This window comes from Frankliniella occidentalis, unplaced genomic scaffold (genome assembly GCF_000697945.3).
Source record: "Frankliniella occidentalis isolate FOCC.00 unplaced genomic scaffold, Focc_3.1 Scaffold61, whole genome shotgun sequence".
Taxonomy (NCBI): Eukaryota; Metazoa; Arthropoda; class Insecta; order Thysanoptera; family Thripidae; genus Frankliniella; species Frankliniella occidentalis.
The window spans coordinates 226,699-238,904 of NW_026267191.1; the positions used below are offsets into that span (position 1 = coordinate 226,699).

The 12,206-nt window shown below is 41.4% G+C and overlaps 2 protein-coding genes across 7 annotated transcripts in view; both read left to right on the forward strand.

Moving 5' to 3' along the window:
- The window catches only part of LOC113213663 (protein pangolin, isoforms A/H/I/S-like), a 154,431-nt gene extending 153,428 nt beyond the window's left edge, over positions 1 to 1,003 (forward strand). For all 5 annotated transcript variants that reach the window (XM_052267958.1, XM_052267959.1, XM_052267960.1 and 2 more), the window contains one exon: positions 141 to 1,003. In XM_052267958.1, the coding sequence (XP_052123918.1) occupies positions 141 to 744 (604 nt within the window). In that variant the 3' untranslated portion in view covers positions 745 to 1,003. The remainder of the gene's footprint in view (positions 1 to 140) is intronic.
- A 5,121-nt stretch (positions 1,004 to 6,124) lies between these two features.
- LOC113213666 (serendipity locus protein alpha-like) lies at positions 6,125 to 10,286 on the forward strand. Of its 2 annotated transcripts, none has more exons than XM_026432787.2 (13): positions 6,125 to 6,429; positions 6,628 to 6,813; positions 6,898 to 7,080; positions 7,180 to 7,359; positions 7,444 to 7,737; positions 7,810 to 7,959; positions 8,043 to 8,223; positions 8,310 to 8,509; positions 8,606 to 8,816; positions 8,903 to 9,139; positions 9,223 to 9,374; positions 9,474 to 9,597; positions 9,677 to 10,286. In XM_026432787.2, the coding sequence occupies exons 1-13, from the start codon at positions 6,376 to 6,378 to the stop codon at positions 9,910 to 9,912; spliced, it is 2,388 nt and encodes a 795-aa protein (XP_026288572.1). In that variant the 5' UTR covers positions 6,125 to 6,375; the 3' UTR covers positions 9,913 to 10,286. The 2 variants fall into 2 exon arrangements, with proteins under 2 accessions (XP_026288572.1, XP_026288571.1); XM_026432786.2 differs by having other exon boundaries at positions 6,128 to 6,429; positions 7,441 to 7,737.
- The last annotated feature ends 1,920 nt before the right edge of the window (positions 10,287 to 12,206 follow it).

Here is a 12,206-nt window from a genome sequence, read left to right on the forward strand (position 1 = left end):
AAATCTGTTTTAATTTTTTTCTAAAGTTTGGTTGTGTACTGGCTGTTAAATGTTTAAGCTCTATACATTATCTTTGCTTCCTCACCAAATCATGCCCATCAAAACAAAGATCTAATTTGTGTTGTTTTCTTTGCTTTCAGGCGTAAGAAAAAGTGCATCCGCTACATGGAGGCTGGAGGTGGAGGCGGTGGAGATGATGGGAACCAGTCCGACGACAATCTTGGTTCGTGTGGCAGTGTGGGTGATGGCGATGCACACACTCCTGTGGATGACGACGACGACGATGATGACGGAGACGAGTCAATGTCACAGTCTCATTCGCTGTCCAGTCCTGGTGGATTGAGTGGGCTGTCGAGTTTGACAAGCCCTTCCATGATCCTACCAAGCCCCAGTACAAGCCTGGCGAGCCCCTCGGTCAGCCTGGCCAGCCCCTGCATGAGCCTGCAGTCCCCCCTTACTCCGTTAGAGTATGAGTGCAAACCCCCGCCACTGCCATTGCCGCTCCCCCTCCCCATGTACAACCATCACTCAGCAATCCTAGGGCCTCCCTTACATCGACATCCAGTCGGGACAAATCCTCACGACATCAACAATCCGTTGAGTGTGAACCAATTGACTGGCAAGTGCAATAAGACAGAGACTATTAGCAGCGCCAGCAGTGGTGGAAGTGGGGGGCCCAACGGGCAGGGCCCAGGCCCTAGCGCTCCAGCACCTGCGCCTTCAAACATCATCAGAGTCACATAGCATCGTCACGTAGCATTTAGTCAAATAGTGAGAATTCTCAATGATTCCCATCATTCATCACCGATGACCACTGTACTACCTCTCATGTTTCATTTTCACCATTATTGTAATAATAATAATTATTATCATCATCATCATACATTGTCTAAATCGTCATCAAATCATTTCATATCACCATTATTATCATCATCTGTATCTGTGTTGCTTGAAGACACTGGCAGTCTGTTAGATGTTATTTTGTTCTTTTTTTTTTTAAGTATCTATCTATATTGAAACTGTGTTTTGGTAATTTGAAACCTGAATGATGGCTTGACTACTGTCAGATATTGCGAGTGAATTTTGTGTGTTCTAATTGACACTATGATGCTTCATGATTGTGATGCCTATTATTTAGTTACTTTATATGTTTAGGATGCAGAGTTGACTCTTGGGGACTAAAGGTTATACGGTCTCCAAAGCTTTCTGCGATGTCAAGTGACTGATGATGGTGTTAACTTGCCTCTGGAAATAAGAGCTTGCAAGTGTGGTCGTCACAGCCCATGGTGAAGTCAAAAATCTGTGTTCTCAAAAGACTGGACTTGTAATGTGTTATTTTTTTAAGGGAATATTAAATATGCAGAAAACCATTAACTGTAGTCAAGGGAATGGTTGGATTTTGACATCTTGAACTCCCAATCATGTCATACTGGTTTCATGTTCCTGTATCAATCTTAGAGGGACTTATCTTTTCTTCTTGGAAAAATTAGATATTATTTTACTGCTTTGAAAAAACGAACTCAAAAATATGTTTGTTACAACCCAGACTTCAGACTTAAGCTATCTGCCCACAATGCTTTTAAATTCCTGTCAAATTTGAGAGAACCAATAATACTCATATGTATGTGGCAACAGAACACATTTGTTGATTTTTAATTTTTACATTTAGATATCTCTACAGCTTTCTCGAATGCCAGTGTATGGGAATTGTGAGAAGATATAATGTGAATGTTCCTTTAGTGCCAGAGCTTGTGTTACTCGTGTGCGTTTTTCTCACAAGACCCTCTATGTTATTTAATTTTTACGAGTCTTTACCTTTAGCTTGCCAATTGAGAAATAATGTATAAACCAATTTTTAAAAAAGTGTATCTATCCTATTATGTGTTAGGCTGTTTCTTTATCCCCCTTTAATTTTATGGTTTTGAAATTGTGTCTGATTTAAAAAAAAATCCATATCACTTTCTAATGTTCTATTGTTGCTTATTTTATCAGAAGAGTTTTTTTTATTTTAAAGAGTGTTTCAATGAGTACTCACAGATAATTAAATTGTCCTCAACAAAAACAGCACATCTTTAATTATTAACAGTGTAAAAGCTATCCTCTTCTTAATCTTTCTTTGTTTGGCACATTTCATTCAGAATTTGTTAACTGGTGGCCCGGACACAACTTTCTTAATTTCTTTTATTTTCTCGTTGTTGACTTGACTCTATGTGATGTAAATTAAATTTTGATTGTTTTCTGTTGAATTTTACAAATTTACAAAAGGTTGGAATGGGGAGTGTACATATGTGAAATGAAATACCTAATAAGATGGCATGTAATGTTTTTTTAAGAATTTTATCTGTGTGTATGCATATGTAATTTACCTGAGTGGCATTGAATGAGTCTGTGTCCCCATCTGCTAGATGATATGATAAAAATTGTAAAGTTCAGCAGGTGAGAGCACTGGAACATTCTTTGTGAGGAGACACATGTACGAGGGCATGTTTGAGGTCTCATCACATTAAACATGGATTGACTGTGCATGTGTGTTTTCACAAGTGTGAATGGATAGGTGTGAGAAAGTACACGCCATAACCTTTGATTAAGAAAATGTATTTTGAGTTCCACATTATCATGTCACTAAGTTACCGTACAAATAAGTGCTCATAGCCCTTTCAGTAATCTAAAGAATTGCAATGAATCTGTTGTGGAGAATGGTGCGAAACCTGAAATATTTGGCTGTTATTGAGTTGTCAAGTCAATTTCATTGAGTTACTCAGTAATTAAAAAAGTTATCTTTGTTCTTTGAGCATGTATGGCTGATGGGGTTATAGCAGACATCATGTCACACAAATACATAATCTAGGTTTTTTTTATACCATTTTTCAAATGCTACATTGAATTATGTTGTTCTTATGTTGCCATGTCTATTTTCGTTTTATTTCCCAGTAGGTATAAGATTAGATTTCTTTTTTATGTCAAAGAGTTCATTTGTTAATTGTTTTTATGTGAGTGATTGGGCTGTCTTCATGTGATATCTCAATTTTGTGTAACTCTTAGTTCTTTCCATTTTACATAAATAAGCCTGCTTATTGTAATAGTCTTCATATGTGTAATGGTCTCTGTAAGCCGCATAGGCACTACCAGTGCTATCAAATGAATCTTGGAATACTTATTTGTGTTGATGTTTTATGATCTAATTTACCCTCAAGTGCGTTTGTCATGGCTGTGCCTTTCAGATATACTTGATTCAATATTTCTTCCAAATCAATCAGTACATCACATAGTCTGTACTTTTCATTATCAGTATACCTTTCCTACATAAAATTTCTCAAACCCTTTTTTCCCCCCTTTTAATGTGCTTAAGGCCAGGTTCTTAAGCAAGCAGACCAAGACACACAGAATCTATGCTGCCCTCTGTTAGCAAATGGCATGTTATCCTTTTCTTAAAATGGAATCTGACAACTATTGCACTACTTTACATGCAGTTCTAAAAACAATATAGATAAATGGAGCTGAACAAAATAATAAATCAAGTAAGATGAGGACTTTCTGTTTCCAAATTTGTACAAATTTGCTCACCAGCAGCTGGAGTGTTTTTCTTATTGCGGAAATTCAGAATGGCTATAACTCTTAAAGACATTGCTCGATGCTTCATAGCTGCAGATCTCGTAAAAGTTCAAAGGAACTCTTATAATACCTGTGTAAAAGGATAACTATCCCTAATCCTCCACATTTTGGTGGCATATATCAGTAATGATTACAGAAAGTATTAGGTTTTCAATTGTGAAAGAATTTCCTGGTATAGTAGTTGCCACAAAAATGTCATTTGAGTACATGTCAGTTATTTTAGTTTGGGTTCCTCAGATCTCATTATCTATAGTGGTAGGCTATGTCAGCTTTTAAAGTAGATATGCTCTCTTCTCCATTTGACAAAACATTTTCTGGGCTTGTTTGGCTGATTTAGTGGATGCTTTGTCTAAGAAAACAAATAAGTGAAGAAAGGGTCTGTGCTCCATATGGTCAACGAAAAACATTTCATGTACTTCTTTTGTTTAATTTATTAACAACGATTTTGTGCCAAATCCAATAGTTGTTAATCTAAACACAGCAAGCATCTCAAGATAAATCGACAATCGCCTGTTGTTTCTTGTACCTGTGAACTTATGAGAGGCCAAAGTAAAGTTGTCTTCTACATATCATTTGAAATGGGAGTTTACAATATTCAGGATTACTCTCCACTTTCTCTTAAGTGTCTGCCAATGCCGCTGCTAAAATTTAGAAAATGATCATCTACTTGAAGAATGGGGAACTAGTCATTCATGTTTTAGGAAGTGATACAACGGTTGGTTAAACAGAAAATTAAACATTTTAAGTACACTTTCAATAGCAATTTTATGTATCCCAAAATTTGAAGATTGTATGCCTTTCAAAATCTCATTTGTACAAGCTGCATTAAATGATTCATTTTTATAAAATGAATGTAAATACTTAAAGGTCATAAAGCTACTCTCATTACCTTTCAGAGGCTGAGAAAATATTACAAATTGTTATATGTATGTAGTTCTTGTAAAAAAAATCATATTTCTATATGTCTTTAGTGTAATGTGTATCAATAGACTCAAATAATGTCCTTCAGATTCAAAACTGCATCTTCAATTTTTTAGGAAAGAACAAGGTTTTGATGTTGTAAAATGTATGTTGTATAGAACTGAGATAAAGTATGCAGCTATTTAAAGAAACAAAAACATGAAATAGTGTTGAATCAACATTATGTATCTCATGTGTATAGTTAGGTATGTACCATAACAGCATTAAAATGAACACAGAAATTAGTGTGTTGCGAAATTGTGTCTCTTGTAGAATCTGGGAGTGATCATTATTGTCATATCTCATCAGATTTTAAAACTGTTGTTTAGTAAAGCAACATTGATTTCTATGAATACCTTTTGTAACTCACATGCTTCCTGTATCCCTCATCACAAAAAAATAATCAAATACTTGATCGAATACATATATATTATTACTGCTCTAAAAAAAGAGAAGAAAAGTATGAAAGGAAAACTGTTATAAAAGTAAGCTATTTTGCCAATTTTAGCCTTACAACAAACTCAGAAACTCACAAGGTTTCTCACACGCCAGGCGAGTATGTTGTACGGAAATAATATCAACATTTTATTCTTGGCTGTTACATCACGTAACACTGTGCCAATCATTTAAAACGAATAACCACAAGCAGAGTGGCTCATCTTACTTAGATCTTCAACATAAATTTGTAATACAATCAGTTTGAAAATAACGAATAGAAACATTCTAATAGAAGTATTCCGTCTGAAGACAAATGAGCAGGGCCCAAGACGCCTTATGCTCGGTTAAAATTTTGCCTGTAAGCCACCCCCACAAGGAACGTCATCCAAGCCCCTCCCTCGCACACATCATGGGCTCATAGGGGGGTCTGCCGTCCGCCGCCGGCTTCACTCAGCTGCCTGCCGGGTTGTCCTACCCAACGCGTTAGCAGGCGCTATTATCGTCTCTCTCTCTTTCACCCAGGTAATGGGTACCCACCCGCCCGGGCAACGTGTCCTAGTGGGGCTCGGAGGTCCTAAATAATTTTTTGTCAGTCCTAATACTGGTGCTCAGTCAGTCCGTGTCCTAAAAGCTGTTTCCATTTAGAAAGAAGTATACGTTTTACTGCAAAATTGCCCACCTGCGTTGAGTCGGGGGAACCATACCCCGCCGTCGGCAGCTAGAGTGGCATTTCCATCCAGAAATGCTCCATCTAGAGGACGTCTAGAGTGTGTCTAAGTTCTATACTCGAACCATGTAGACGTCTACGTAGACGTCTACTTGAAACACTGAAGACGTTCTCTAGAGGGAGCCGTTGCGCTCGCGCACCGGACGGGATGCCTACCTGACAGGCTGTTCGGACGTTCTTGTGTTTAAATGGGTAAAATAGACATGCATGAACTTTCTGAAGAGGGGAAACGTTGGAAATGAGTCGTCAACTGTAGGAACAAGCCGTTTCATTCTGGCCGGCACACCAGTAGATTGAATGGCGCATGGCGCGCCCCATCGTTTGATCAAGTGGCTCTCACTAGCGCACTCTACCCAGTGTGGCCAACAGTGCGGATGGAAAATACTCCAAAAGGGAAAGTGGTTAGGCTGGTGTGTGTGTTGTTTGGTTTCCTAACCTGACTTCAAACAAAGTAACAAAAACTTGAAACGAATTCTGGCCGGCGAAAACGAAGCGAGCGAAGGTGCAACTCTGGCGAGCCTGAAAAGGGATTGTGTAAAGGATTCGAAAATTCTTCAGTGGACGTTGAATAGCATTAACCCTTAGCGTTTACCCCTTTCATTTGAAGTGCTTGGTATTTGGTGTTTTTGGATACAAACATGCAAAACTCCATTCAGTTATACGATTACATACTTGACAAACCAACGAAAAGGGTAAGAAACTGACATTTCATTTATGATTCTTATCACAATTAATTGACAGTATTTGAAACTTTGGCTTTACCTTTTTCTGTGGAAGTCCGTTTTGTACATTTTTGCTCTCTGCGAATTAATTTTGTTGGTTGTGTTCACAATTATACATGACATCAACCTGTTACTTTCTCACTTAAAAATTTAAAACTTTTTTGACAGTTGGAGTTGATCGAAAATACAACTGATGATGGGGGTTCCGACATACCTGCTTCTGTTGACGCATTTCTCTCTTCAGTTGTGGAAGCCTACGGCATGGTGGGTGAAATGACATCCTCAGACAAGCAACAGGTGGCCCTACGTCTCGCCACTGTGAAAGAGAAGGGAGTCCAGTGTAACCATGAAACGGTGTGATTCTATTTTCCTTTACTTTCCATTTGCTTTCAGAAATATTCTACCATATTGATATTCAAATTATTCTTTTTGTTTTAGATTGGTGGATCATTCGACAGTGTGAAGTGGAAGTGCATTGTTAAAGGTATAATGGAAACACTTTCCAACACTGTGGAGAGTTCCCGGAGAACCCAAATGTTGAGACAAGTTCAACTCTGTGAGCACAATTTGAATGGCATTCTCAAAGGTGAATTTATTGAAATTATTGTGATAGAGTTCAAGGTAAATATAACAAACATTTTCCCTCCCCTTTTCTTTTTATCTGACTAGAAAGCCAGTTCTTTCTATAGAATCTGCTTTGTTTTGTTTCCTTCTTTGCAGCGATTACTCATGAACACTGCTCGGCTTCTTGAGTACATTCACAAGTATATCAGTTGGGGCACGCTAAAAGGTCTGAGAGTACAAAATACACTGCTGCTTTGTGCTTCTCAAATCCAGAAACTATTTCCACTTCTCCTTCGTGCCCTTGAAGCTGCTCATCAATTATCCGAACAATGTATTGTAAGAGCATTATTTAATACTGTTTACCATTGTCTTGTTTTAAAAGTCTTGGATTTTGAAATTAATCTTATTTTTTTCCAGGAGGCCAAGGATTACATGGTTCAACGTATGAAAACTTGCTTTTTAAAAATTAAAAATATTATTAAGGGCGAAGTTGTTGAGGAGCTTGATGAATCTGATGATTTGGGAGGGGGCTTGTTCATCTCACACATGGACCAAGCACTTTCACTTCTTGCAGTTTTTGATTCCAATTCTGAAAGCTCTGCTTCGAGCTGCCAATGGAAGTTGTCAGTAGAAGCATTATTACAGCATGCAATGTCTATTGCCCAGATTGCCTCCCAGTTTGACTTTAAAATGATACATGCAAGTGGAGAAAAGGTATGTAATTTTCTTTAATCATTTTATTTTGTTGTGGCAGTATGAGGATTAATTTCATTTTATGCTCTCTAGATTTTGCGAGAGTCTGAAAATCTTGAAAAAGAATGTAAGGATCCAAGTAGTAATCCATCAGTACGCAAGCTTCATTCCCTTTCCTTGTCTAATGCTCTTGAAGAGCTAGAACAGAGAGTATGTGCCTGTGTTCTAAAGATGTACCTCCAGGTAAGTGCTGTTTTTCTTTCTCTCCTAATTCTAGTGGGTCTTTAGAAGTTTCTTATTTAAACATCACACTTTGGTTTCTTTAGGTTTTTTCAGACCCATACTTGCCCTTGCACACATTATGCATGCAAAGCTCAGAAAATCAAATGGAAGGGAATCCAAGAAAAGCGGATGACCTCTCAGGTGCAATATCTAACTTTGATACTCACACAGACAGAATATTGCAGGTCGCAGTTTTTGCAATTGCTTGTTCTGAGGATAGAAATCGTAAGCAATATGTGATCATAAACTAAGGTTGCAATTTGTTCCTATCCGTCCCCTTTTTATTTTTGTTCTGATCGAATCTGTTCTAGGTGTGTTAGGCATTCGCAGTTGCTTAGCATCCTTAGAATCTCTTGAAGCTCATTTGGTTCCAGCTTTGTGCACAATGTACTTGAAACAAGTGCCAAAGCAGCGTGTTCTTGCAAGTCTATTAGTGGAACACTGGAAGTCTGAAGTGAAGCTGATGAGACAACTAATCGATGGTATCATCGACCCTGCGGCCTTAGCGCAGGTATTATTTTGTTTTATTTCTCTCTTAACTACTTAGCACAGTGTTTATTTTAAAAAATTCTAAACAAAAATAATGATGTGTCAACCTTCCATCTAGGTAACTCACAATGTCATTTGGAATCCAACGGCTATTATCAAAAAGTCAATTATGACAGGTAGAACACTCGAACAAAGTGAACTGACAAAGTTAGTAAAATCTGTTGTTTCTAATTCTGAGGTCTTATCAGACCAACTGCAAGCTTCAGCTGAAGAGCTTGGTTTTGTACAACATACACTGGCCTGGAGTTCATTGAAAGATTTAATCTTAGGTACACTGCTCTGCAAAATCAAAATAGATTTTTTTCTTCTGATATTATTTTATGGTGTTTATGTAACATGTCTTTCACTTAAACAGCTGTTAGGGAAGGAAAAGCAGTTTTGAGAAAGATTGAGGAATTAGACCTTTCACTCAGTGTGGATCGGATTCTAAAACGTTGTGAACTTTTAGTTAGTTGTGTCGGAAAAATTCAACCACTTTTGGAAGAAATTGATGATCCTGAACCCAAGAACAGTTCTCCTCAAAATGTTGAATGTTCTTTAAGGCCTAGGGCTGAAGCAATGCCTAGTAAAACTTCAGCAATTAAACATAGAAGTATGTGTAGTTTTAAATAAACTATGAAGATGATTATATCTGTCATCAATTAACCATTTCCTTGTTTTATCTCTCTTATCCAGGTTTGAAGAAACATTTGATACGTCTTGGTTTACCATCAGATGCAGAGATTGACTTAGACACCACAGATTCAGCAAATCAGTTTGATCTCATGCACTCTGTAATGGACAAAACGTCAGCACAACCTAGATTTTTGACAAGCTTTTTGTATAATGTAAGAGTCAAGTGTATTTTACTTGACTACTTAGTACGGAACATAAACATAATATATGAAAATATAACTTAAAATTGTACTTTCTTCTTGTTTCAACAGGAAAAGAGGAAATCTAGCTTCCAGAACACAACGGCTATGTCTCGAAGTTTTCATATTTTTAGTCGAAAGCTTGCTACACCTGGCGTTAATATATTGCAACAAACACTTTCAATAGATGTACCCAGTAAGAGCAGAATTTTTCTACTAAATTGTAATTAAAACCTAAGAGTTCCTCTAATTTTTAAAATATTTGTTTCATACAGAGTTGGCTGGTCTATCAGAAACGCTGAAGTGTAAAAGTAATTCAACTCAACCAATACCGCCACTACCACAGCGAAGGTTTGACCATACTGAGAAGGATTTGGAGGGTGAAAATGCATCTGGTAACATAGATACACCTGAGAGAATGCAAGATTTAATTCGAGTTCAGAATAGGATTGATTTTGTCAAAACTTCCGCCCAGTGTGATCAATCACTATTCAGCCATCTAGTTTTATGAGCTGAACTTATCTTATACAGGTTCTAAATTGAATAGGGTAATATATTTTGATATTCATTAGTTATTTTTGTGTTTAAATTTATGATTTTGCTGTTTTTGTTGAAGAGGTTTTATATGGGCCAGTGGTAGATTTTTGCCAGTCTTTATTATAACTACATAATAGTTCTATTATATTACAAAAATTTCTTGTGACTTCTTAAATTTTATTCACTGTTACTGTTGATGGCAAATGTCTACCATGTTCACTCGATAACATTAAGAATACATTTGTCATGTTATCCTGAAACTGAAATTCTCTTTGATTTCTTGCGACAATATTAGCTATGCCGTCGCACCGATGTGAACCACATCGAAATAAATATCATTTAACTTAACGCTCGGATCAGCTTGGCCCGTCTGTTCACCCCATCCCTCCGCGTGCTTTGGTCCGCTGCTGCCTCGGCAGCGCGCACGCCTCGAAGTGGTCCAGGAACTCGACCTGGGTGGCGGGGGGGAAGATCCTGCCGCAGGCCGGGCACGTGACGTCCTGGCGACAGCGGGTCGCCGTCGACGCCGGCGTCCGCGGCCCCCACACCTCCTCCGGCCAGCGGGGGGCGGCGGGGGCGGGTGGCGTCCTGGGGGCGGGGGCGGGCCGCACGCTGAAGGAGGTGACGCTGGCGAGCCCCGCGCTCGTGAAGCCCACCGTCAGCGTGCCCTGGGGGACAGACCGCGAAGTCAGCAGAGGGCGGCGAGGTCGGCACGCCCGGGCGGGCACTCCGCCACCCGGACCCGGCCGCACTCACCGGATGGGGTTCAACGCGGCCCTCAAAAGAGCCGGAGCCCGACCCCGCGCTCTATCCAGCGGAACGGGTCCGAGCGACCGCGAGCGTCTGCAACGTTCTGGAACATGGTGAGCACGGTGTCGGCATGGTGACTCGTGTAGGGGAGGGGAGGAGGCGGTGGGTTCTGTCTGCTAGGCGTATAGTGAAAAGGGGGCTTAAAAATTATTAAGGACAAAAAATAACAATAAAAATAAAGGAATAGTTGGGCACATGCAGCTAATAACTTATTAGCACCAGTTCTCCTTGTTTTGGGGGTTGTGTTTTTTCGAGTGGGCCGAATAGCACAGTGAGTGAGTTTAGCACTAAAACTCCAAATTAAGTGTTTTACAATGATCGCGAAATCAAATCGCAGTCGGGAAAGATTCATACTCTCTACCTCGCTACACAAAAAGATCTCGGGTGGGCCTGCCAACGTACCTGCACGGGGGAGGGCGGCGAGCAGTCCAGGGTGGCGTCCGAGCACATGGACATGTCCGCGTCGGGGGTGGTGGCCCTGCTGCTGCTGGGCACGTCGATGTGCGGCGCGGGGCCGCTCGTGCTGCCCACGGAAGAGCAGGAGCCGCTCAGCTCCACCGGGTAGCCCGGCTGGTGGCCCGGCTGGTGGCCCGGCGGCGGGCTCGCGGGCGTCGGGGCCAGCGCGTCGGACAGCGCGGGCGAGGCGGCGCGGCGGGGGCCGTCGTGCTGCAGCCGCAGCGACTGCCCGTCGAACGAGTACTGCGTCGACGGCGTCCTGGGCCGGCCGACCTGCGGCGGCGGCGGCGGCGCACCGTCCGTCACCAGGTCGTGGTAGGTCGTCCGTGGAGGGCTGTCCGTCAGCTGAGGACGGGAGAATCAGTACTACAGTCAAACACGCGGCCGATTCGCTTCACTCCACACATCCCCGAGGCACTCACCGAGCTCAGACACGGGCTGGCGCTGCGCGGGGAGCTGGGCGGCGAGGACCACAGCTCGCGGCCGGGCTGGGGCCGGCTCGGGGGCGGCGCCTGCTGGTCGCAGCTGGAGGACGCGCTGCACTGGCAGCCGCAGTCGGGGGACTCGCCACCGGCGAGCTGAGGAGCACCAACAGATTAGTAACATGGCAACATAGGTCCTTCCCATCCCCTTGGCTGCGACGGCGCGAACCCTCGCGTCGTGACCAACTTTAACTTCAGCGTTGGCTGTTGGCTTACGACTGCACCGCTTCATGGCGAACCTGAGCCACCCGTAACTTTTGGATCACGCAGTGACGGGCCTCCAACTACCACGGGATACTGTAAAGGGATCGTACTCTCTCAGATCCATTGTCCGGGAGCTCGGAGCGCCTGCGAGACTCGGGGTAGGCCGACCCGCGGTACACGCATGCACTGCAGTGGAGAAGTTGCCTACCTGCCAGGCGTTAAGGGAGCTTGAAAAGCATCATCTGGGGATTTGAAAAGTCTGTTTCTCCCCGGAAAAATTGAAAACTTTTTCAGAAGAAAATTGGAAAAAAATCAA